Below are 26,570 nucleotides of genomic sequence, written 5' to 3'. Positions count from 1 at the left end.
TGTGGGGAAATGGCAAAATTGAGTCCTTTTGGGTAGTCAGCCAGAAGACAGCCACATATGTGGACGACATATGGGTCAAAATTCTCATACATGAAGTAGAAAGACTAACTCTCAGTTGGTTAAATAAACACTTTTCTGATATAAGCCAGCTGTTTCTGTCTTTATGTGCTCAGACAAAAGTCTTGCAGATCAAACAGAGATCAGATTTCTCCCGATCAGGCCAGTGGGACGTTGAAACTGAGAACAAGGATGGGAAACAGGAGAAACACATTTTTGATGCAGTGATGATCTGTATTGGACATCACTGCCAGCCAAACCTCCCTCTCCATGACTTCCCAGGTAAGGTTCTGTATAGACCCTTATCTCCTCCATGTTCACAAAGCACTGTTTGAGGGGGATTGTCATTTTCACACAGCATCACTGTATCAACAATAATCCCCAACAACCACAGTGTTGATAGAATACTGGAAACCTGAGGTTTGATTTGTGTGTTTTATATAAAATCGTAAATATCTATTTCAGTTTCAGTCTGATGCAAGGAGTCCATGTGAAAACAAATCCCTTTTCTCTTCTTTTCCTCAGGTATTGAAACTTTCAAGGGGAAGTATTTTCACAGCAGAGACTACAAAACTCCTGAAGAGTGGAGGAATAAGAAGGCGGTGGTAATCGGAATAGGCAACTCAGGAGGAGACATCGCAGTTGAACTGAGCAGAGTCACCAAACAGGTTAGACTGAGATCATTTATTACTTCCCTTATGTTTCTGAATTATTTTTGTGTTGAATATGCTTAATATTTATCACATTACTTTAGGGCAAGGATTCCCGAAGTGTGGTGCGCGCACCCCTGGGGGTGCACTAGCTGCTGCTAGGGAATGCGCTAGGTGGAAAATGTAATGGTAAAAATTATACAATTACAAAATGCTTTAGAGCCATATTTGTCAGGTTTTTGGGCTTATTCTGCTTCAGGGTCAACCTTACCTTGTATGTAACAATTATTTCATCCAAGGAAAGTTCCTTATGTGGACCAGGTGGTTGGAATGCGTGGAATATTTATGTTGATTATGACGCACTTTTACTTTTTGTTTCGCATCTACCACGTCTGCCCCTATTTACTTTCTTTTTTACATTCCCACTAAGTCACCATTTGTAATATTTTTTACCATCGTTTCTACATCCACCATGTCCCGAACAATGTGAAAAAAGCTTCACATCATGCTTGTGCAGCGTGCTTACTCCCATGAAGCGCACAGACTCTGTTGCTGCACGCAGCTGCAGTGTCACTGTCTTTCTTGCAAGTGAATATCTTCATCAGATTCAGAGTCAGCCATTACCAGTCAAAGAATTTTGTCAACAACGAACAGACCTGTTGACATTTTAAGTATTTCCTCTAGTATTTGCATTCTGTGAGCATCACTCGTCTCCTTGCTTGTGGCATTTTTTTTAGAAGAAGAAGAAAATATCATTTCTATAGCGCCTCTCAAGATAGAAATCACGAGGCACATCACAAAAACGAAAAATGTAAACATATAACAAAGAATTTAGAAAATGGTTAAAATATATTTAAAATGAGCAAAAAATAGACAATTGTGATTTTAAAAAGTGTTAAGAAAGAGAGAGAGTAAACAGGAAAGAGGGAAATCAGTGGATCCTGAGGAAGGTGGAATAGGTGGGGAGAGGAGAATAAATAGAGAGTGGTGAAGAAGGTCATACAAAAGCCAGCTTGAACAAGTGAGACTTCAGCTGCTTTTTAAAGGAGACCACTGAGTCCACTGATGTCAGGCTCAGGGGGAGAGAGTTCCAGAGTCTGGGGGCCACAGCAGCAAATGATCTGTCACCTTTGGTCTTTAGCCTGGTGCGCTGCACAACCAGTAGGCTTTGGTCACTGGACCTCAGGGACCTGCTGGGGGTGTAGGGACTAAGAAGATCACCAATGTAAGATGGTGCTTGTCCATGTAAGGCCCTATAGACCAGAACCAGGATCTTGAAATGAACCCTGAAGTTGACTGGCAGCCAGTGAAGCTGGAGGAGAAGCGGGGTGATGTGGGTGTGTTTGGAGGACTTGGTCAGAAGCCGAGCACAGGCATTCTGAACCACCTGTAGACGGTTCAGGGAGGTTCTGCTCAGACACATGAAAAGAGAGTTACAGTAGTCTAATAAAGCTTGGTTTATGCTTGACGCATTCACTTTCCGCGCGGTGATGCGGCTCGCGGATGGAACGCGCTTCACAACTCGCAGTGTTTATGGTTCGTGCGGCTCATCTCTGCGGTGAGACAATATTCTCCCAAACTGTAGGGGGCAGCATGGAGCTTTACGGCAAGCATCCAACACTACACCATAGTAGAAGTAGAAATTACTGTTTACAACACGACATTTCAGCATTTTTAACAGCGTTCTCGTCTTTTCCGACAGTGCGAGCTATTTCTCTCCAAGAATTATTAACAACATGTTGATCACGGTGATCTTTGAGAGCCGAATCATACAAATGTCTGTATTTACGAACCTCTGCCGTACTAGTTCTTGCCGGTCCGCCATGTTTTTCCGCGTCCGTCCGTCCGCGTTGTTAGAAATTTTCCGAGGTGCGCGTTGCGGAAATTCTGGGCCGTGCGGAGGCGCGGTGGAGGGGCGTGGTTGTTAAAATGACGCAAAATGACGCAACTTTTCCGCGCGGAGCCGTGCGGACCTCGCGGACACGTCAAGCATAAACCAACCTTAAAAGCATGAGGAGATGAAGGTGTGGAGAACTGTCTCAAGCTCAGAGCGGGACAGAATGGGACTCAGCTTAGCAACGTTCCTGAGATGGAAGAAGGAAGAGCGAACAAGAGAACTGACATGAGAATCCAGGGTGAGAGCTGGGTCAAAGGTCACGCCAAGATTCCTGATGGAAGGTTTTGTGTGAGAAGCAAGTTGGCCAAGAGAGTCTCTGACTTTGGAAAGGTGTGGGGTGTGGGATGGTGCGTCAAAACGGTTGAAATATAGAAGGGGTTGTGTGACTAAATAAGTTTGGGAACAGCTGCTTTATGGGACACAAATGTTGTAGATGATTGATAAGTATTGAGTAAGTAGTGATTTGTTTCTCTCCAGTTCCTTCACAACCCATTAGTCCCTGTACAAGACTGGTGGATGTTTTTACCAGTATTAGTCCTTGGTTCATTATCCATTACCTGCTAAGTCATTCCCTGGTAACAAATCACAATTTTGTGTCCCTTATTGTAAAGTGTTACCATTACCTGTATCTATGAAATAGCTGACAGCTTTGTCTTTTTTCCAAAGCTTTACCTGAGCACTCGAAGGGGAGCCTGGATCGTGAACAGAGTCGGGGAAAGAGGGATTCCCCTAGATTTGTATTTAAACAGAGTTACTTATTTTTTCCGTAATATCCTACCATATGGTGTCGTCTGTTCCCTTGGAGAGAGCCAGCTCAACCGCAGATTCAACCATGCTCTGTACAGCCTAAAGCCAAAGTCCTCAGTTTTTATTGCTATCAGCACTTTATAATATAATATAATCTACAAACCTTGAAATGTTTTAATTGATAAATGTGTCATCTTCTTCAGAGGTTTAAATCTTGCCACAGTTGACTTTGGTTTATTTTTTAATAAATTCCAGGCTAGTCTATTCCAAGTGACATGCTTTTCCAAGCTGCAAGCCAAATTTATATTTGGGGGTTAGGGTTAGACTCTGGCCTGATGGCCATACAATGTTGCAGAGGCCTGTCAGCCGAAATTTCAGCTACCACCATGTAGATCGAGGTGTCCAATCCTGGTCCTCGAGAGCTCTATACTTTAGCAGAGCAACCTCAACGTTTTGGAGGTTTTCCTGCTCCAACAGGCCTGATTTATCCTGTATCCTATATTATCCTGTTTATATTCTGTTGTCTTATCTATAGCTCTTGCTTTTATTTGTTTTTATGTATATCTTTGTTGGCCTTTGCAGCGTTGTTTCTTGTTGAGCATACACTTTGGTTAATCTCCTATTTGACTGAAAGAGCTATAGAAATAAAGTTGATGATGATTTTAATCAGTGGGTGATTAAAAGGCTTCTGCGGAGCTTGATGACCTTCTAGATCGCTTATTTAACAGTTTCATCAGGTATGGTGGAGCAGGAAATCATCTAAGACATGCTGGATAGTAGCTCTCAAAGACCATTGGACACCCCTGGTGTAAATGTTTGAACACCTGGACAATTTCGTCAAATTCATCCATCCCTGGTTCCTCATGCCACTCACCCATTGCCCTCAACTATAGCCCTAGTTGACATCAAAATTCACAGTTTCCCATCCTCTCTGTTTATTAACAACCAGGTGGGGATCATTTACCATCTTTCTGTCTTTCTTTATCTGATCCTTCAGAGCAGTCCAAATAAGTCAACTACAAAGTAAATCATCAACCCAAGCTGTTGTTGGTGTTGTTGCATATGTTTTTGTGTGAAGAGTTAAACATTAATTTATGAATATCTGAGATACATTGTTAGCTTTTTAGTGGAGTGAATGTTTTTGTAGATTTACGTCTGACCTATCTGTGCTACATGAACTAAACCTGAAGCATCTCTATTTAAACATTGTCTAAAAAAGTTCTTTCTGCATCTTTACTAAAGAACATGTTAAAAATTGCCATTAGTATTGTAAATTTTGTCATTAAAAATAATAATTAGTTATCGTTTTACTAAAGTTGTATAACTCTCAGTTATACTCCGTATTTACAGTGTGTATTATGTATGTCTGTTTGGTCTCAGGTTATTCAGCCAACATCCCACTGTGAACGATGAACTTCCAAACCGCATCTTATCTGGAACTGTTCAAGTGAAACCAAATGTTCGTCAATTTCAAGGCTCCTGTGTGGAATTTGATGATGGAAGCCTCGTGGAAGATGTTGACCTGGTGGTACGTTTAATTTGCCTCTTTGATTCCTAGTGATTTTCTTTTTTTGAACAAGATATGTTTATTACATTTTTATAATGGTTTCAAACAGGACAAGTTACACAAAACAAAACCCCTCATCCCCACCCAGCCCACCATACTGGATCAACTAAAAGAAACAAACATAAAGCTGGTTTCAGCATTACTGTAAATGGCCCGTATATGTATAAGCACCTTCTTAGGTTTTATACAACCCCCCAAGGCACTTCACAACACAATTAGTCATTCACCCATTCACACACACACATTCACATGCGGGTGGGGATGAGCTATGATGTAGCCACAGCTGCCCTGGGGCGCACTGACAGAGGCAAGGCCTGCTGAACACTGGCGCAACTGGTCTCTCCGACCACCACCAGCACGAATGGTGGGTTACATGTCTTGCCCAAGGACACAACATCAACATTCTCTGGTTGGAGCTGGGATCGAACCTGCATTTGACCCACCACCGTGGGCATGGACGTAGTTTTGACTTTAGAAGCGGGGGGGGGGGGGCCTCAACCAGCATGAGGACCGGGGGGATGGGGGTCTTTACAGTATGTATACAAAGAATCTGAATAAGAACCTCTTTTATGCAAAGTCAAGAATGCAGAACTGTCAAGTACACAGGTGGCAGTAAAAAAATCTAATACTTTCAATTCATCTTTGTTTTTCACCTTGTTATTAATTTTAATTCCTACTCATTGTCACAATTGTACACTTATTTTTTAATATCTTTTCAACAGAGCTCATTTCGAGCCAATAAATGAGCTTATGGATGGTTCTAATGGGAAACAGGCTTCAACACAAGCGTTGTTTTCCACTTGGTCCTAGTGCTCAACCAGTGTCTATTTAATATAGCGTAATTTTGTTCTTGGATGGTAAAAGGTGCAGAGGACAAAAATTGACTTTGGAAAGCGCCCCCCCCCCCCAAAAAAAAAACTACATCCATACCCGTGGGGAGCAGTGAGCTGTAGCTGTAACCTCGCTCGGAAACTATTTGGTAGTCTAACCCCCCAATCCAACCCCTTAAAGCTGAGCGTCAAGAAGGAAGGCATTAGGTCCCATTGTTAAGGTCTTTGGTGTGACCCAACCAGGATTTGAACCCCGTACTCCCAGTCCTAGGGCGGACACTACCACTAGGCCACTGAGAAGGTTAATTTGGTTTGGGTGATTTTATTAGTTAGGCCCAGGCTTTTGACACATTTGAAAGCACCCACACACTTTACACTGAACCTGGAGACACAGTCAGCGTTCAGCCACAGCCATGAGTTCTACACGTCATTTCAATGCTTTTTAATGCTTGGAGGGAAAGAAAGAAACAATTCCAGTACAGCATTTTAGTATAGCATCATGCAGAGTCAATCAACGGATTAACATGCCTGTTTCATGTGGGTGAGCTTAGAGACAAAGTTTCCTCCACAGCCACTTAACTTGGCATAATGACATTTCCCCTCAGCCAAAAGAAAATACATTGATATTAGATAACCAGTAATGATGTATAAAATTCGGCTGTGCCATGCCCCCCAGATCACGGGGTTGATGTAACACATTTATATTGGCCCTTGGGTGCCTATTGTGAAAGATAAGATAAGGCTTTATTGATCCCACAGTGGGGAAATGTTTGTGTTACCACAGCTGAGACAGATAGCAAAGTAGTACAAAATTGGCCAAGAATGCAAAAATAAAACAGACAAGACACTATATACAACAGTAGTTCCTATATGGACACATACACAGTAAGCATTATGGATAGGGGTTTGTGAAACATTGTGGAAGTAATAATTTATTTAAAAAAACAGTATCAGTTGTTCTGCTACTTTTTACTGTCCAAGTGATAGATATCTTTTAAATACAGGCATGAACATGTGAGTCATGTATAGCATGAGAACAAACTATCCAGTTTTGAAAAAGACAATTTAGAGAAAAATTGAGAGACATTGGAACAGAACAAATTTAGCCAGAACAGTCATTATAACAGTACTACTTCTCTCTCCCAAGGACAGGGGTAAGGATTCCTATTGGGAAATATGTCTTTCAAGAGTAGTAAGTAGAAGGTCATAATAAGTCCCTTAGAGGTCCTTAAATGTTTTGCCCAGGGGCCAGGCCTGCCTATTGAGTGCCACTGGTTTAAAATGATCACGAGAGCCACTTCACTACTTTCTCATTACGCTCAAAAGGAACTAGTGCCAAATTAAAACAATGATCTTAATAAAGCAGCATTACTAAAATAAAAACTTTACTTTTGAAATCAGTATGAATGTACAATTTTTAAAGTCCCAAAGTCATCATCACACACTGGTGAAACTCATCTCCACATTTGACCCATCCCCGTGGGGAGCGGTGAGCTGCAGCTGTGGCTGTGCTTGGGAACTATTTGGTGGTTAACCTCCCAATCTAACCACTTAAAGCTGAGCATCAAGCAGGAAGGCACTGGGTCCCATTTTTAAGGTCTTTGGTATGACCCTCTTAGCCTCGATCTCCCAGTCCCAGGGCAGATTCTCTACCACTAGGCCAATGAAAAGGTGCCTTACTTTTCATGAAGAAAAGAGCAAGTAGCCTGTCAGGTCTGACTGGCTGAGCTGATGTTTGACGGAGGTTAATTGTAGCGTGGCTGTGTGACCCAGACGCTGAGTGGCTGGCGGTGGGTTAAACAGAACGCGGCTTTAATCTGGGAACGGCAACGCAGCGCTCGGCAGGAGCTGAGGCTGAGCGGCAGTTCCGACTGAACAAGGAAGCTGACTCACTGGTAGCAGGCAGCGAGGAAATGTCTCTTTCTTGGTTTGAGGGCTGGTGAGCTTGAGAACTCGGGTCAATGTCTGGCATGGACGATGACTGAGTGATAACTCAGCTGCGGCACTTCCGTAAATAGAGTCGGCGTGATGACGTCCTCCACCCACGCCGGTGATGGGAATGCTGGGTAATGTAGTGCTCCGCCAGTTAGGTCCGTAAGGGGTGGTTAGGAGGAGGAGGAGTTCGTGACATAGCCACAAGAGGTTGGAGTGAGATGAAACAAAAATAGGTTTCACCTGACAGTCTATTTAGGCTGTGTTTCTTTTTTTTCTTTTTTTTTTGTTTTTTAGGTCTTCTGGACGCAAACCGTAAATGCACTTTTGGATTAATTTACGACGAAGATTTTCAGTGGCCGATGTTCATTTTTTTGGTGCATCCTTAATCAATACAGTTGAAAAAGCCTTCAAATCATACCTAAATCACGAATACAACAAACAATAAAACCAACCACAACATGAATTCCCCAAACTCTTCATTCCTTGATTGTCATTTACCGGTGAAATGATCCTGCTCTCTCACCATGCTCATAGTTTCTAATGTTTTTCTGCATGTCTTTGTAGCGATAAATATAGATTTATATCTATATTTCAAATGTGGTGTAGATTTAGCTTGTTTAGTTGTTTATAATCTTATATTAAAGGAGCATGGGGCAGGATGAAGAAACGAAACTCATTAGCGACGCACTCGGCGCTGTGAGAAACTGCAGCCCGGCACGAGAGCGCGCACAAACTCTTCACTAGAAAAAAAAAAGTTACAGTGATGTACGGCCAGAGCGCGGCTCGAACAAGGCACCGTGTCGAGCGATGAAGTAAGTAACATTGTTACTTTAGTCTAATATTTGTAAAGTTCCATGACAACATTAGCATTTTAATTTAGCCATGACACTCGTGATGTAAAGCAAGTGCTCCTTCCTATGAAATATTCATAAGCCAGTTTTGTGACTGGCGAGCATGACAGTAACATGATGCTACTTTATTAGCATAAGGCTTTGTGGCTGCAGGTGATTTCTGATGTTTTTAGACCAATTACAGTTATTATTTTGCACTAAGCTTACTAACAAGCTAATGTTATTGTTTATACATCATGGAAGAACATCCAATTTCAAGTCACTGACATCATTTTTGAAACCAATTTCATTACAGGACAGGCATCACAACAATGTAAATAAGAACATAAATATCAATGTTTAGTTCAAAAATGTATCAAAATAAAATCATAATATCAACAAGACCTACAGGGTAATACAGTCATTTTTATCATTACTGTCATTGATTTTCAGGAATTCACATTGGAAGCAGTGATGGAAGACAGTTCAGATGGAGTGTGCCCGAGCCTGCCACAGACTTTGATGTGTCGTGGGAAAGTCTGAGACCAGGGGCTAAAGGAAAGGGGAGAGGAAAAGGTTGCTCCGAGGGTCGGGGAAGGACACGCTCAAGGGGTGAGGGCAGCAGGTTGAGGTCCAGAGCTCCTTCAAGAGGACCAGGGCGCCGGGGTAGGCAGCGAACAGCTTTCAAAGAAGAGGACCGAGACCGGCTTGCACAGCTGAGAGCTGCCAGTATAGCTGAGATGCAGGTTGGTTGTAGCCATTTGTGTAAAAAAATAAAATAAAATAATAGATGCCAAAAACGAAAACATCACTCACTGGAGATATGAATCTAGTCATGTAAACATATGCTCTTTAACTTCTAGACAGCTTTACAACACCTGAGCCAGGAGGAGAGAGATTATATTCTCGAGAGTGGTGACCCGTCTTCCAGGGGTGATGCTGGATAACCTGGAGTTTCGGCAAGAGACGCCAGGACACCGTCTTCCTGACTGAGGGCACCCTAACCCAAAAATCCAAACCGTTTATCTACAACTACAGTAGTTCCAAAACAGCACAATACCTCAAAATAACTTTAGCTGAAGACAGCATTTTCACCCAAAAATAAACAAACTGTTTGTGCAGTATATTTATTTTTATTTATGTATAAAAAAGTTCTGTTATTTGCATTTGTACATAGTATTTTTTCTTAATTTCTAATAAATCTGTGCGCATGAAAGAAGTCATTCCTGTCTTTTGATGCTTCACGTAGCTGGGGCCTTTATGGAGAGGAGAACAGCAGCATTAGATCATACATATGGGCCATTCCCATCTGTACCGGGTCGGCCCGGGCCGGGTAGCGTAGGTTGTTTACATATCTGGGTGGCCTGGTGTTTTTCCGGGCCAACCAAGGCTCATTCTCAGCCCTCTTCTCGAGGGGGTCTGCTTCAGGCCGACCAGGGCCAACACACCCACTGCTGACAGCAAATTCACACCTTCCATTAGAGCAAGCCTCTGATTGGTGGGTAGAATCAGCCCACATAGACTTAAGGCAAGGATGTGTGGAATCAACCGGGCCAGGCTGGGGCCGACTGGGGCTACCCGGCCCGGGCCGACCCGGTACAGATGGGAATGGCCCAATAGATTACATGAGAATGCAATTCTGGAAACACTCGAGTTCTGAAGTTGACCTGTAAAAAAACAAAAGCTACAACTTTATAGATTATTAGGAATCACACTTTTGATTGCCTTCTCACCCACAATCGTCATTTCTATATGTAAATTTTCAGCTTTGATATTGACACTTTAGCTTTTTTGCTTATGAAAATGTTATTAATATACCTAAAGGTCAGATTGGTGGCATCCTTCAACCAGCGTCTGTTGAACATGATTCGTTGAAGAGCCTCGTGTGGTGGAGATCCTGGCACCATGCCACGTTGCATCAAGTGGTCCATGGTCACATTTGCCACGGGTCCATTCATGCTTCCCTGTGACATGGTGAAGCACACCCACCCACATGTCCTAACAGAAAAAATAAGTTTTATTTGAAAACTTTACATGTGACAGAAGCGCTCACCAACAGAAACACGAGAGCTGGCACTATTATGAAAAGAAAGGTAATTATGTCAATGTGCATTGTTGTCTTGTTGTCCAAAAGATGTCACAATACTTACATTAAACATATCACGATGTTGTGCTTTCTGACAAATGTACCAAAATTGGTTGAAGATGTCCTTCAGCCACACAAGTAGGATGGAAATTGCCTTTAGGATCCCAGCCTGTGAACAAGGATAAAACAACAATTCCATCTTTTAGTTCTTTTTAAAACATAGAAGGGTTTTATTTACCTGCAACGTTTTGTTTGCGGCTGCAAACTTCGTCAGCATGACAAAGTTTTCATAACAGTTCTATTCTGTTATGAAAACAATAAATAAAAGTAGAATTAATATATTGTTTTAAGACTTTGGAGTTTAAAAAAAGAGTGTAGATAAGAATAGGGCTGGGAAATATGGCCTCAAATCTATATTGCGATATAATCTGAAGCATGTGCAGTAACGATATATATTGCGATATATTTTATCATCTGTTTATAGATGTCAAATTGACATGCTTTTAGATATCCTCATGTGGCAAATATATGCCACTTGAGGCATATAGGCCTCCTCCTCCGCCCACTCCATGCTTGCAGTCACCGCCATTCTGTTGTCCCATTGTCAGCAGGGTGCACATCTTAGTGACGTCATGTGTTATCACAATATCGCCGTATTGCGATATAGCCAAAAACTATCATTACCTGTTACAGACGTTGTCTGTTTTGTGGCCACAAGGTGGCCTCAGAGCTCCTACCTGTTCACCTGGCTCTAGCTGAGCCAGGTGTCGCTAATCTTCTCAGTCAGGGAGCTTCCTATAAAAGGCAGCTCCCTCTGTCATTCGAGGAGGGAAGCTTAGCAGAGGCCTGGTGTTAAAGCGAGTGTTCCTCTTTTTCCCTCCTAGCAAACCAGACGTTAAAGTCTTCGTTTTGATTACCTGTGTGGTACACTTCCTAGTAGCCAGAGCTCGTTTTTGTCTCCATTAGAATACTCGTTAAAGAGTTCAGCTCACCCTTTTGGTGTAGCCTTTTGTGTTTGTCTCATTCCTTTACTTTCCCGGATTAGTACCGGCGTTTTGTGTTTATTAATAGTATTGTTATTTACCCTGTATTGGATGATCCTTCTGTTTAGTATTGTTAATTCCCCAGTGGGACGTCCTTTTGGTTTTGTATTCATTTTGTCTTAGCCTGCATAAAGCAGTGTTTTTTAGTTAATAAACTCCTCTAAGAGAGTAAATCTTGGTTTTGTCCGGTAATTCACATATCTTTCTTTACGCCCCCTTTAACATCATCTCCTAGACGAGCTGGGGGCCGTAAAATTACCCAATTTTATATAATTTCTACCTTATATCGTTTATATTGCCCACCACTAGATAAGAAGACATTGCAACTCACACACTGTTGAGTAAGTTGTTTGCTTGGTCCTCATCAATTTGGACTGCATCCGTAGCTAGATCCATGGATTTGAAACTACAGACAACACAATAATATTTGTTGTAGGTAAAGATAAATACTGGAACTTACCTGAAATGGTACTGATTCTAAAGAGATAAATGTGGAGCCTAATACATCTGTCATTAATTATTTCTGCAAATAACAACAATCTGCTGTGAATTGACACTTCACAACATAAATATATATAATGACATATATTTGCTGAACTATTGTGTTTTTATCTTTTTTACACACAGTACAGCAGTAATTTCCTGCGTATATGGCAAGACTTCTCATGAACAAATTTACCTTTCTTCAAAAGGATCCAAATCTAGGTCATCAGCTAAGGCCTCAACACCAGCCATTAGAAAATCTTCCCTGTAAAGATAATGTCAGAAGTGTTTGGTGGTGTGATGTTAGTTCTGAACCAAGTGTGGATATGCAAGGTGTAATTTAATGTATGAAATATCATAGCACAAAAACGTGAATATTTGTTTTAAAGAAAAGATACTAACCCCTCAGACACAGGTTCAGTTGGAGATAATCGATGCAACATTTTAGCTGCTGTTCGCTTACTGGGTGTTGAGGTTGACTGCACATTACCTCCCTGAATTGCAGTTTCAGGAGCCTGCTTCTCCTGGTAGCTGGAAAACACATTTTTAAACAAAAATGTCAACAAGTTGGTTGAGACTCTACACCTTCTGTTTACATAGATCAATAATGGCTAAGCTTCTTTACCTGTGGCACAACTAGTAATATGAAAATGCATGTCAGTCATAAAAAAATTATTTATCATTTTCACAAACATATTTTATTCTGACCTACATTCAACTGGACAAATTTAGAAAAATAAATACAAACTTCTGCACAACTTTACTTTTAGTAAAACATGTTGTTATGGCTGACTTATTATTTATTCTTATGTAGCACAGCAATAGCGCTAGGAAAATATATTCTTATGGGGTTCTGTTACACAAACCCCACGAATAACATTATCTACTGAAGTAACAGTCCTGCTTAGAGGTTGGACTGTAGATCAAATATGACATAATTCTAAAGACTCATCTTTGGTTTGGAAAATGTCCGTTCTCTTCTGTGGTACATACAAACCGTTAGCCTGATCACAGCTAACATGCTAACGCACGCTAGCTCCCTCCGGCTGAGTGGTATAATCAAATCAAGCTCTGTTTACTTTTCTCGTCAGAATAAACGGAGCATCCATTTATCTCCAAACACATGCGGCGTGTCGTCCACAAAACGTAGTGATCTGATTACACCTTAGTTGCTTTTAGCTTTTTTAAACTGATCAGGAAGCCATATGCTAAACACCGTTAGCTTAGATAAGTTTCTTGTTCATCTGCACAAAGATTTGTTAGATTACCTAAATTAGCATTATCTAAATCCATAAGTTTAATTTTATTTTCTCAAATTGTGCAGATACAGCTCTGATATGTTTACCTACTCGTTACTGAGACCTACAGCAGAAATAAGGAGACCAACACTTACCTGGTCACTAGAAAATGAGCCATGTCCGCATCCTTTTTCAGGCACCAAATCCAGTTGAAGCAGCCTCCATTCTTCCAGAGCGTAACCAATAGATATTCGGGTCCCTGACCGACTTTTATCATATTTTCTTTTTGACTCTCGAGATGCCGCTGATAAAACCTTTTTCTTTGTTCCACTCTTTAGCGGGCTTTGAGTTGCGCTTGGTCGTTTGCTAGTTGTAGAATCCATTTCCAGGGTTCTTCCTCTTCTGTTTGAGGTTTTAACGTGGCTAGTAGTGAAAGACGCATTACCGCCACCTGGCAAGCTTCCAAATGTTTTTCCGGGTTTGAACCTTGTCGAGAACGCGCTTGAAGCGTCAAATAACGTCACATCCTTAAAACAGCGCGGGAAATTCGGACGCGACATGTTTTGCATTTTGAAGCACACAGCCTGTTTAACAAAATGGAATGATAAACTGGTTTCATCATTCTTTTTAGTTTAAAATGCTTCATCACCCATAAGCTTCACAAGAATGAACATTTACTTTTTGTTTTTGGACATTTCTGCCCCATGCTCCTTTAATTAATTGGGGTACCACCAGTTTTGTGGAACTGGACTACTGGATTTAATATCTATGTCTGCTCAAAGTTATCAGTCTCAAAGTTAACACCACAAACCTGAAAGCTGAATTCTTTTCAGAATGTGTTGCCTATTCTCGAGATCGCTAGACAATAGCTGTGTCTCAATTCAGGGTCTGCATCCTATGTCGGCCGGATTCGTCGGCCGATTACTAGTGATGTGTCGGTCGCGAACGAACCGGCTCTAAGAGCCGGCTCTTTGAAGTGAACGACGGGAGCCGGCTCATCATTGGGAGCCGTCCCCTCCCCTCCCCCCTCCCCTTTTGCTTTGGTGAAAGCCACAGGCGATTGGTAAACATGTGTAACTGCGTGTCCAGACTGTCCACACACAGAGCAGTAGGGGTGGGGAAGAGGGAGGATAAGACTCAGACACACAGCAGAGCACATGCGGGCGGAGGGAGACGAGAGGGAATGAGGAGGAGGAAAAAGGCGAGAGAGAGAGAGAGAGAGAGAGAGAGAGAGAGAGAGAGAGAGAGAGAGAGAGAGAGAGAGAGAGAGAGAGAGAGAGAGAGAGAGAGAGAGAGAGAGAGAGAGAGAGAGAGAGAGAGAGAGAGAGAGAGAGAGAGAGAGAGAGAGAGAGAGAGAGAGGAGTGTGACGAAGACGGTGAGAAAATGAGCGCCAGCAGTCGGAAAGTGGAGATTTCTGAAAGTGTTCAGTTATTAAATGCATAGAAATGATAAATATTTGATATATAGCATTTTTTTACATTAGTAAATCATTTTACACATAGTTTTGCATTATTTTGGTTATAAATGTACTCTACGCAACAGAAAATCTGAGGAGCCACTTGGGAGCCGAAAGAGCCGGCTCTTTTTGGTGAGCTGAGCCAAAAGAACCGACTCTCTAAAAAGAGCCAGAATTCCCATCACTACCGGTTACGTCACAGCGCCGCGACTAGGCCTGTCCCAATTCGAAGACTCCTTCACATGCGGTCGACGAATCCGGCCTTCTTTTCGCCTGAATGAAGGATGGGTCCGGTGTATCCTTCAATAGGTAGCATTGCCCAAGATGCCTTGCGGGCCGGCCGGCAGAAAAACTTAAAAACAATGGCGGACAGTGAAGCGGGAGCTGTCGGAGAGGATTGCGCATATAAATGTAAGTATAAACTTGAAAACTGTTAGGTTAAGGACTTTTGGTGATACATGAACGTTATTTTAGTTAGAAATGTTACAGTAAAAGTGCTTGTATTGCGGTCTCGGCTCGTATGTTCGGCCTCGCTCGGTGTCGTACTTCTCCCGCTACGTTTCCCCCTGATTTTAATAGAAGTTTGTATTTTAGGAACAAAAGAGAAAACCAGGGAATTTATTAAGCTCAGGGCGAAGATGGACCACATGATCACTGGAGCTAAGTATTCGGCGGCTGTGGCATCTCATATTTTAAAAACTCGTTTGAGTTTATTTTTCTGCGAAAACATGAAAGGAATAACTCGTTGTCCTCTTTTCTCTTCCTGTTTCTTTTCTTACATGTTTGTTAAGACTATTCTGGAGAAAATGGGCATCCAGGGGAAGGTGCCAGCGATGACCAGCTTCTGGAGCTGATTTGGGAGAACATAAGGCTGCAGAGGGAGGCAGAGCAGCAGAGGGCACAGGAGAGAAGGAAGAACTTTGACAGCTTTTTACTTTGCTAGAAAAAAATGGTTAAGGAATATTAAACATGTACATATAAAAGAAATATCTAAATAAAATCAGTTCTGCATTAAACTCTTGAATTTTATTTTTGTTTACAAATGAGAATTGTTTACTAGAGGGTATCCGCTGGGTCTTGAAAAGTCTTAAAAGGTGATAAATCGGTTTTGGTCAAATTAAGACCCTTAGAAAGTATTAAAAACTATTATCACATCTTTGCTCAGGCTCAGCTTGTCTAAAGTATTTTCTCTGAATTAGCTCTCCAACAGTCAAGGAAATGACTAACCCCCAGAAACCCACGGTTGTAATATTACAACATCAGATTTAAGTCTACAAGAATAAACCTTCCCCATTTTTTTTCTTTTTAAAACCACATTTACATTGCTATTGTTCAGTTCTGCAACACTATTGGCTGTTAAAATGTGTAAATAGGCCCGTTTATCTGGCCTCCTAGAACAACATGTGAAAGGTTAAAAAAAGATTTTGCAGTTGTTTTCTAAATTTGGGTTTCTGGGGGTTAAAAAGCTAAATAAAACGTTGAGCTCCATCGTTTGAAGTTCCTTCTCCTTTCTGCCCAGCGGTTCCACGGTTACTAGGCGACGGAACGTTCGCCGAGGGAGTTCATGAAGGCTAGGCCTGTCCAAATTCACAGCCGTTAACATCCGGTCTACCCGGCCGACGGAGGACGCAGCCCACGTCGGCCGGGTGGGCTGGGTCCTTCGAAGGATGCAGACCCTGAATTGAGACACAGCCAATGATCAGGCATAATTTTTTGTGAATTTATTACAAACATCAGTTGAGACATGACAAAAGTACCAAACACAGCTTATCCTTTCATGCATGGAAATAAGACAATTGTTAACCCAAAGCTTTATGGCAGTGATATGAAATAAAGGTGGAAACTTGGTGAAACACAAGATTATAGTAAATCGAGGAGTGATTTCTACAGGGGAAACACGTGAATTTTCATGTGTATTTGTGGGAAGTGGTGAAGTGTGGCTTGTGTGTGTGTGTGTGTGTGTGTATGTGTGTGTGTGTGTGTGTGTGTGTGTGTGTGTGTGTGTGTGTGTGTGTGTGTTTGTAAGCAAACTAGGAGTCGTTGTGGCAGAAGAAGAAAGGGAAATCTTGAGGCTAAACGTGAATCTGGATTGAAATAAAACACGCCATAAAAGAATTGGACTAATCTGAATTCAAGAATTGTGGTTTAGCAGAAAAATCAGCCAGATGGAAATGTTCACAGACCTGTTTCTGTTGCCAGAGGGTCACCAGCGGTTAGTAGCTTTTGGTCCCGGCTGAGCCAAGGTCCCTGGTACTGAGTGATTCTTGTTCCCTGTGTTGGTCAACGTCAGTTGTGGTAGGGAGGATGCGGGGTTCTTCTATCATGGCTCGACTTTAGATTCTGCCAGCTGCACAAAACGTGGAATTAACATTGTGGGTCCGAGTTATCCAAACGAAGTCGAATCAGAAAACTGTTCCAAATTGGTTTAACTCTTAATATGAAAACTCGACCGGACCACGCAGATTTCCGATTTCACGTAGAAAGTCAAAACAAAACAAACGGAGTTACAACTGAGTTTTACCGTAATGTTTGAGAGCTAATGGCTTAACAACTTTTATGAGCGTTGGGTTATCCTTGCTAGGCCTCTTTGTTCTTTGTACTGCCCCCACGAGGTCTGAATTCCGGTTTTATAAACTTTCTTTTGTCACACCCAGATGTATTTCACTCATTAACCACTGGATGGCACTGTGGCTCTTTCAAATATTTCAGTCTTTCCAACAGTGAACAGTTCATATCACAATTTCCAACTTATTTCAGATAAGGCAATAAAAGTATTACTTTAAACAGGAAAGAACTAACTTCAGTTATTAAAACTAGACAGGTTACCGTTAGCATGAATTTTAACTGGAGAAACAAACTGCAGATGTTTAACATGAAGGAAGAACATAAACAGGCATTTAGGTTTGTAACTGATAAGAATTTAACATTTACTTTGATTGTAGATAAACAGAAAATACGAGGGTGTTGATAAAAACTAAATTCTGGAACCTTCTAGAACACACCCTGAGGAGTTTTATGAGCATTCAAACCTTGGTAAAGAGTCAAGTTTTGGCAGGTTGAGATAGAACAGACCCCGTCCTGGTATCGTCCTGCGTCTCCTGATTGGCGCAGAACGGAGACCAGTCAAATTGGTGCAATTTACGACCCTGGGCGAGAGTCGTAGGAATTAACCAGAATGCTGAGGCTGCAGGCCAGTTTCAAGTTTCCCTTTTGTTTTTCTTCTGCTAAATGTGAGAGGAAAAACTTTGTGAAAATAGTTATGTTCTTTTTCGTGTGAATCCAACGAAAATTAGTCTGAGAATATAAAATGTGGATTTCCGCTACATCTTGTTATTTAAGACATTAATAGCAGAGTGAGCAGATGGTCTGATGCAGACAAACTTATTTTTATCCTGTAGGTGTTTGCAACAGGCTACAAGTTCTCCTATCCTTTCCTGGATTCTAGTGTGGTTTCAGTGACAGAGAACAAAGCACCTCTGTACAAGTACGTGTTTTCTCCTGAACTGGACCACCCCACACTGGCTATCATTGGTCTGGTGCAGCCATTGGGCGCCATCATGCCCATTTCTGAGATGCAGGCTAGATGGGCCACTCGAGTCTTCAAAGGCAAGGCTTTCTTTTTTTTAATAGACTAGTTCATTGTTTACTAATTAAACAAAAGTGGGTCTTTTTTCTGCAGGCTGCATAAAGCTTCCTCCAGCAGCTGCTATGCTCAGAGATATCAAGTGTAAGCAGGAAGCCATGGCTAAAAGGTACACCATGTTTCACCTTTATGGTTACCTGCTATATACACTTCATTCGTAACCAGATAATTGTCTACATGTTTTTAACTTTAATCCCACTATTAGATACGTCGCCAGTCCGAGACATACCATCCAAGTGGACTATGTTGACTACATGGACCAAATAGCAGAGTTAGTGGGAGTTCGTCCCAGAATCAAGAGGATGCTGCTGACCGATCCTCAGCTGGGACTGAAAGTGCTGCTGGGTCCTAGCACCCCATACCAGTACCGCCTCAGAGGACCAGGAAAGTGGGCCGGAGCACGCCAGGCCATCTTCACCCAGTGGGAGAGAGTAGCTAAACCCTTACAGACCAGGCTGTCTGATGAGCCCAAACCCAAGAAAGCTTCCAAGTGGCCTCTGATCATGTTCACCGCAGCTGTGGGCGTGTGGGCCTACCACCACAGGAACAACTTTCCAGCTTTCCTGCAGGATCCCACCGCTTTGCTGGACAACATTAGAGCATACCTCACTGCATAGTAATGCAAATTTCACTAGTGAATAATTCTACTGTATTTACAGTATTAGCTAATGTCCATGAGGGCAAACTTTGTTCTTATCTACAGAAATATCCAAAAATACATCAATAACCTAATTTCCTGAACCTAATCTAATACTATACAAGAGTGTTATTCAGCTCAATACTTCATTTTAGCACTTATGTGGTACTTGTTATCTGCCTTGGGATGTGAAAATTTAAACATGTGGTACAATTGTTTAACCAATAAATTTGCAGTGGTCTCTAGTAAGAATGAATGCCTTGTAAGTCATACTTGGGGGTGGGTACTCAGATACGTCTGTTTTAGGACGTACAAGCCAGCTGGAGAAGAAAGTAACTTCAGACAGCATTTGGAGTCTTATTTCCTGGCATTTGGACATCTCGCCTCAGCTTGGATAGCAGTAATGTGACTCTACCACTGACTTGGTTTGCTCTCCAACGTTGATGTTTTATCTCCACAAATCACTCTTACCTGATGAGTTTTGCTGTGTTGTGGAGTGCTGGTTGTCATGTTCTACTAACCAAGATGTTCTCTGCTGTTTCATGATTCAAAATTGGTGAGAGTATGAACGTTAAATAACAGTGTGACAAAGATCTGTCAGGCTTATCAAATCCTCGAGTTTCACCATTTTTTATCAGAAACTAAAGCAGGAAATGGGGTTAGAAGACTATTTTCATGTTCAGCCTGCATGAAAACACAGAGAGGCTGAATAGAATCAGAAATAACATTTTTAAAATTGTTTTTCGGTGATCCACACTTTTAAGGGTTAGAAATAAAGCATCAGTTTTACATAAATACTTTCTTCTTATTTGTAGGTCCCTTAATCAGAATATCAGCAATGTTAACTATCACAAACCCATTTATAGCTGTAACGTCCAAAAGGGTCAATTTTCACCTACATATTGACCAACATAATAACCTTTTGTCTACAGAAATAAATCCACTTTCTGTTTGGCCTTCCAAACCCAGAAGGTTCTGCAGTGCTTGTTTACATACAGAAGACAAAACATCCACACAAACATTCTCTCCCAGGGTCCTACACTCTCTGCATGAATGCCAGACGTCAACATTCTTCACACTGAACAAGTGGTTTCCATGACTTTGACAACTCATAAGCTTACAATAATCATATGTGATGAATGAACAAGATGTTTAAATGAAATGTTTGAATAACCTGTGCTTAAACCAATGATGGCTTTAACCCTCTTAGGCTCATACCAAGTTTTGATAAAAGGACAAACAACTAAGTCCTTCAGGGGTACTTCTGAGTTAAAAAGTGCTCATGAAATACATATGTGGAGTAACCAGATAGGTAGGATTTAACGTTGCAAATCTGCAATGCCTGCCTCCAGAGGGTTAAAATGAATATTGCTCTTACAATGATCCATTTATATCACAATTCACTATGTGTTTGATTTAACAAGTTAATCATTGTTTACACTCATACACATTACAATAAGATACTCATTAAAGTTGAAATGCACCTCACATAAAGTTTTGATCATTCTCATTCGCAGTGTTAAAAACATCTTTGTATCTGAAAGGAAGGCGTGAGTTTTTGAGGGATGTTGGTAAATACTCCGAAACGTGTCAAATTCTGATTTGCCAAACTTGGCCAGAAATCATAACAAAGTAGTTTAATAAAACAAGAACTTCTTCCTGATTAATTCAGTTTCCAGCTGACCCTCGAACCGGCCAATTCGGGAAAGAAGCATTTTTGAAACCATCTTCTCCTTTGACCTCCTGTCAAAGTCTCTGCAACACTGCAGCTGATACCAGACAACCAGCTCTCTAAGAGCCAAGCAAATATCAACCTTAGACGCAAACAAGCATTCCAGCTTTCGGCCTTCACCTCGAGGGATCTCAGACTGGAGGGTCTTATCGGAGCTATCTACGGGTTCCTGACATCAGAGTTCACTCCACCGGCAGTGACCATCGACCCCCGGATTGAACGAGAACCTCCACACCAAGGGTGCGTAGACATGGCACGACAGATTGCGTCTGATGTTGTTTTTAATAAACAACTCTAGTTTAGAACCAAAAAAACAAATTCTTTTACACCCAGAGTTCACAATTTGTCTCAGATACAAAGAACGGTTGCTACAACATCTAGCTTCCATCACAACACCTCACATCCACGACATCACATCTCATTATTCATATCTTGTCATGTATAAATTATTAGTTTAGGAAAAAGAATTAAATTAATTTGATAAACTATATACCTGACTCTGTCTGAGTTAATACGAAGTGTGTTTATGGTCCCTAAAGAAGCAAAGAACCCTAGAATCTCCTGTTAAAACTTTCAAAGATCAATCAGATTGATATTTCATATTTATATGGAATCATCACATCTTATTGGTCATAATTAATATGTTTTAATTGCTACATATCTGTGGAATTAAAAAAATATATTACAGTTTTTCTCAATCGCTTTGGTGCGTTTCTCAGAACACTATTAACATTTGCACAGCAGTTAGTGCATTTCTCAAAACAAGTAGTGCAAACTGCAAAAGCTAGTGGATAGCCTGCAAAAGCACGTCACATGCTCAAAATTGATAATCCATTCCTCAAAAGCAAGTATTCATGTCAATGACAATGTCAGTGCCCTCAAAATGAAAAGTCTTGACACCATCTTTATGAACAAGATAGTCAAATGGCTTTGTCATGATTTCACTATGACAGTTTATAATTTCAGTGTTTTCCATTGCAAGAATATTTGGTGACACCTGAAAATGCTCAAGACAGCACTATGCCCTACTTGTACAGCCATTTGAAATGTGCAGTAAAGTTACTGTAGATGTTATGGAAGTTTTGGGAGTAACTGAGACACTGAATATGTACGTTTTACATTTTTACTGTATAGAAGTGTTTGTAATTCTACAGCATTGTGCAAAAGAAAAATATGCTAGTCACCTGTTTACTGTAGAATACATGTAAACATAAAATCACCCTTTTGGTAGAGCTGTGCACAAATGTGAACAATATACAGTACATGTAACAGTACATACAGTATTGCACAGTACTGTAACATACAGGTACAGTAAATCATTCTGGCACATCCAGACGTTTCTGTCTGTCTGGCCACATATTTTCATCTACATCACAGCGGATGTCATCCCTCGCAATGCAGCGAGGAAAGTATCTTCTGGAGTGGTGAATCCATCCTCTGCAGGACTCTGCTGTGATGTTGTCACATGCTGCATCCATGGCTGCTAGCAGGGCCATTTGGGTATGTGGATGCCTGTCATATACCTTCCACCTCCAGGAAGAGAAAATCTCCTCAATTGGATTCAGGAATGGAGTGTAAGGAGGAAGAAACTCCATAAGCATCCTGTTGTGTGCTGCAAACCACTGCCTGACTACAGCAGAGTGATGGAAGCTAACATTATCCCAAACCACTACATACATTGTCCGATTGTCACCAGGACACACACCAGTTTTCATGTGTGAGATAAGGTTCACCTGAGAAAAGTAATTTATGGAGATTTCCATGGAAACTCCTTAAAAATAGGGTTTTCAAAATGGGTGTACAAATTGTTTGACAAGATGTTCAACAATTTTGAGTGCAATGACACAAGCAACGAAATGAAGACTATTAGTTGTAAGGACAATGACTATTCAGCCGGTACAAGTATAAATAATTGTGACATTCATGATAAAAGCAAGGAGATAGTGATGAATAGCAAGTCAAAAATGATCATTCTTTAGATATTTGTACTTACTCAACTGCTTCATGTCCAAAGGCATTTGCCTTTGGATGAAATGAACATGAAACCGCCACTAGGTTGTGCCAAAATGACCACATGTTGTGGAGGTTGAACTAACTGTTGTGCAAAGTTTAATTCTGTTGTGAGAAATGCACCAAAGCAACTGAGAAAAACTGTAAGAGAGACATAGTCCCTCCAGCATATCCTGGGTCTTCCTTCAGGTCTTCTCCTGGTTGGACGTGCCCAGAAAACCTCACTAGGGAGGCATCAAGAGGCATCCTGACCAAATGCCCGAGCCGCCTCAACTGGTTCCTCTCTACGTGGAGGAGCAGCGGGTCTACTCCGAGCCTCTCCAGGATGACTGAGCTTATCACTCTATGTCTTAGGGAGAGCCCAGACACCCTGTGGAGAAAACTCATTTCGGCTGCTCGCATCTATGATCTCGCTCTTTTGGTCACTACCCAAAGCTCGTGAACATAGGTGAGGGTAGGAACGTAGATCGACCGGTAAATCAAGAGCGTCCCCTTCTGGTTCAACTCTCTCTTCACCACGACAAATCAGTACAACGCCCGCATCACTGCAGACGCAGCACCAATCCGCCTATTGATCTTACACTCCAGTTTTCCCTCACTCGTAAACAAGACTCCGAGATACTTACACTCCTCCACTTGGGGCAGGACCTCATCCCTGACCTGGAGAAGGCATCCTTTCCTTTTCTGACTCAAGACCATGGTCTCAGATTTAGAGGATCTGATTCTCATTCCAACTGATTCACACTTGGCTGCAAACAGCTCCAGCAAAAGTCAGAGATCACGTTCCGATGAAGCCAACAGGACTACATCATCTGCAAAAAGCAGAGACCGAATCCTTAGGCCACCAAAACAGATCTCCTCAACACCTTGGCTGTGCCTAGAAATCCTATCCATAAAAGTTATGAACAGAATCGGTGACAAAGGGCAGCCTTGGTCAAACTCTCACTGGGAACGAGCCCGACTTACTGCCGGCAATGCGGACCAAGCTCTGACATCGGTCATACAGGGACCTAACAGCCCATATCAGAGGGCCTGGTACTCCATACTCCTGAAGTACCCCCCACAGGACCCCCCGAGGGATGCAGTCAAACGCCTTCTCCAAATCCACAAAACACAAGTAGATTGGTTGGGTGAACTCCCATGCACCATCCAGGAGCCCCTAAGGGTATAGAGCTAGCTGGTCCAATGTTCCACGGCCAGGATGAAAACCACATTGCTCCTTCTGAATTCGAGGCTCAACAATCCGACGAACCCTCCTCTCCAGAACCCCTGAATAGATTTTACCAGAAAGGCTTCTTCTGATAGTTATTTAATAAATCATTTTTACTACAGACTTTTTTAAGTTTGAAGAAACACTGAATTGAATAAGTGGGTCTTGTGCAGACACTATCACAGCTTTTTATTCACACAAAAAATTAAAACTAGTATTCTTACGATGTTGAACCAATTTTTTTTTGTTATTCTTGGAGAACATACAATGTGAGTTTGGATTAAATAGGAGAATTTCTATAATTTAGGCATTGAGGACTAAAGATTCTCTGCAAAACACCAAATATTTTTTATTTAAAGTTCAGAACATAAAAACAGTTTTATGTTTACTTCTTGTAGTCCCACCTCAGAGGATCTGACCAATCAGCAGATTGAACCCCCCTCACGTGGTTTGTAATGTTACATTGCCTTTTGTTTGCAATTTCTTCCTGTTTGTTTTATCGTTCATTTTGTGTGGCTACTTCAAATTATAGGAGGTCCTTTAGCCATCCTAGTGTTGGTGTACCTCAAGGTTTAGTTTTGGAGCATTTATTATTTCAGGTTTAAGTGCTCCCATTTGAGCCCTTTCAATGGACATCTCACATCACTATTGCACATATTATGTTAAATTATAAATTTTTATTTCGTGTTTCATGAAGAATCAGAATTGCATGTCTGTAAGTGCTTAGTCATTTTCAGTAATACCTAAAAGCAGTGGTGTCCAACCCTGGTACTTGACAGTCCCTATCCAGCTAATTTTACATGTTTCTCTCCTTAGGTGTACCTGATTCCAATAATTGGGAGGTTAACATGATTCTGCAGAACTTGATGACTTGCTAAATGGGTCATATAATCATTGAATAGGGCATGCTGGAACTGGGAAACAACTAAGACATGCTGGATAGGAGCTCTCAATGATCAGGGTTTGGCACCCCTGACCTGGAGAGTGCTGGACTTGTCCAGTGTAACCAGAAAGGTTCCTCAAAACTCCACTTCTAATAGGTGTGGTCTGCATTAGCAAATGATTGTTAAATGTAGCGTGTTGCATGCCAGAAGTCTTGTTGACTTTGCCCTCTCTGCAGAAATAAAATCCAGGGTCAGTGTTCAGTCACACTCCACCTGCTAAACAGAATCAGGCATCAGAAGAAGTGTTCTTCTCTAGACTGAAAAAGTAAGATACTTAAAAATGTTTTATTTTGTGTACATTTAAACATAAGGAACATTGTTTTCAGGTTGTTGAAAGTTGACTAAAAGCATTGTGTGCATTGCATTGTTTTATTATTGAGTTTTTTATGTTTGTCAAGAAGGCCATCTGGTTATCTGAATTTTTTTAAATGACGGTTTTCCCTTGTTACATGGATGCCTGATCTTTGCTGGCAGCTCAACCCCTTTTGTACTGACTTGTTCCCCATAGCTGCAGCATGACTCGTCGTGTGGCCATAGTAGGAGGAGGGAGTTCAGGTCTGGCCTGTATTAAATGCTGCCTGGATGAAGGGCTGGAGCCCATCTGCTATGAAAGCAGCAATGACATTGGAGGTCTCTGGAGGTTTAAGGTGGGTGATGATGGTGCATGCTGGAGGAGGAGATGAAGTTCTGCTTCCTCTGAGCCTCTGGTTGTGTCATTTGCAGGAGAATCCAGAACCAGACCGGGCCAGCATCTACCACTCAGTCATCATCAACACCTCCAAGGAGATGATGTGTTTCAGTGACTTCCCCATTCCTGCAGAATTCCCAAACTTCATGCACAACTCCCTCATCATGGACTACTTTCGGATGTATGCTGACCACTTCCAGCTCACTAAGCACATACGCTTTAATGTGAGAATATGCTGGTGAAGGTTATCAGTCATCCAGGTCATGGGAATCCAAAGGGGTTTGAATAAAGGCAACTGGAATTTTTTGGTTTCTTGAAGGTGTTTAGCTTCTCATCGAGGAGCTTTGTCAATTTTGACTGGAATATGGGACAGTCAAGCTTATAAACTGTTGCTGGACAGCAACGGTTTATAAGCTTGACTGTCCCATATTGTCAGAAATGACAAAGTTTCTCAATGAGAAGCACAATGTCTTCAAGAAACCAAAAAAGTCCAGTTGCCTTTGTTCAAACCCCTTTGGATTTTATGTGAGAAAAAAACTTTTTTTACTTTTCCTGAAAACAACCAACCATTCACTCTCAGTTTATATAAACACTGTTCTGATACGAGCCAGTTGTTTCTGTTTTTGTGTGTCCAGACCAAAGTCTTGCAGATCAAACAGAGATCAGATTTCTCCCGATCAGGCCAGTGGGACGTTGAAACCGAGAACAAGGATGGGAAACGAGAAAAACACATTTTTGATGCAGTGATGATCTCTATTGGACATCACTGCCAGCCGAACCTCCCTCTCCACGACTTCCCAGGTAAGGTGCTGTATAGACCCTTATCTCCTCCATGTACACAGAGCACAGTTTGAGGGGATTGTCATTTTCACACAGCATCACTGTA

At 41.6% G+C, this 26,570-nt stretch overlaps 2 protein-coding genes and 1 long non-coding RNA gene across 5 annotated transcripts in view; all 3 read left to right on the top strand.

Annotated features, from left to right (window-relative positions):
- The window catches only part of LOC107397091 (flavin-containing monooxygenase 5), a 31,573-nt gene extending 6,481 nt beyond the window's left edge, over nucleotides 1-25,092 (top strand). Inside the window, exons 4-10 of the mRNA XM_054736294.2 lie at nucleotides 174-339; nucleotides 583-725; nucleotides 3,271-3,461; nucleotides 4,732-4,879; nucleotides 18,219-18,426; nucleotides 18,500-18,572; nucleotides 18,669-25,092. Of these exons, the coding sequence (XP_054592269.2) occupies nucleotides 174-339; nucleotides 583-725; nucleotides 3,271-3,461; nucleotides 4,732-4,879; nucleotides 18,219-18,426; nucleotides 18,500-18,572; nucleotides 18,669-19,080 (1,341 nt within the window). The 3' untranslated portion in view covers nucleotides 19,081-25,092. The remainder of the gene's footprint in view (nucleotides 1-173; nucleotides 340-582; nucleotides 726-3,270; nucleotides 3,462-4,731; nucleotides 4,880-18,218; nucleotides 18,427-18,499; nucleotides 18,573-18,668) is intronic.
- The window catches only part of LOC107397097 (flavin-containing monooxygenase 5), a 49,470-nt gene that overhangs the window by 14,558 nt on the left and 8,342 nt on the right, over nucleotides 1-26,570 (top strand). Inside the window, exons 1-5 of one of the 3 annotated variants that reach the window (XM_015976993.3) lie at nucleotides 24,515-25,092; nucleotides 25,173-25,261; nucleotides 25,505-25,643; nucleotides 25,720-25,908; nucleotides 26,320-26,485. The exons of 1 other annotated variant lie outside the window; for it this stretch is intronic. In XM_015976993.3, coding sequence (XP_015832479.3) covers nucleotides 25,512-25,643; nucleotides 25,720-25,908; nucleotides 26,320-26,485 — 487 coding nt within the window. In that variant the 5' untranslated portion in view covers nucleotides 24,515-25,092; nucleotides 25,173-25,261; nucleotides 25,505-25,511. Of the gene's footprint in view, nucleotides 1-24,514; nucleotides 25,262-25,504; nucleotides 25,644-25,719; nucleotides 25,909-26,319; nucleotides 26,486-26,570 lie in introns of those variants that run through there. One more of the 3 variants, XM_070554065.1, reaches the window with a different exon arrangement.
- On the top strand, nucleotides 9,130-14,706 carry LOC139071528 (uncharacterized). Its single transcript, XR_011521385.1, has 2 exons — nucleotides 9,130-9,259; nucleotides 9,377-14,706. It is a non-coding gene; the product is annotated as an uncharacterized lncRNA (long non-coding RNA).

The sequence above is a fragment of the Nothobranchius furzeri genome, chromosome 8 (genome assembly GCF_043380555.1).
Source record: "Nothobranchius furzeri strain GRZ-AD chromosome 8, NfurGRZ-RIMD1, whole genome shotgun sequence".
NCBI classification, from domain to species: Eukaryota; Metazoa; Chordata; class Actinopteri; order Cyprinodontiformes; family Nothobranchiidae; genus Nothobranchius; species Nothobranchius furzeri.
Note: the sequence above shows the minus strand (reverse complement) of the source record. Positions and strands in the feature narration are given on the sequence as shown.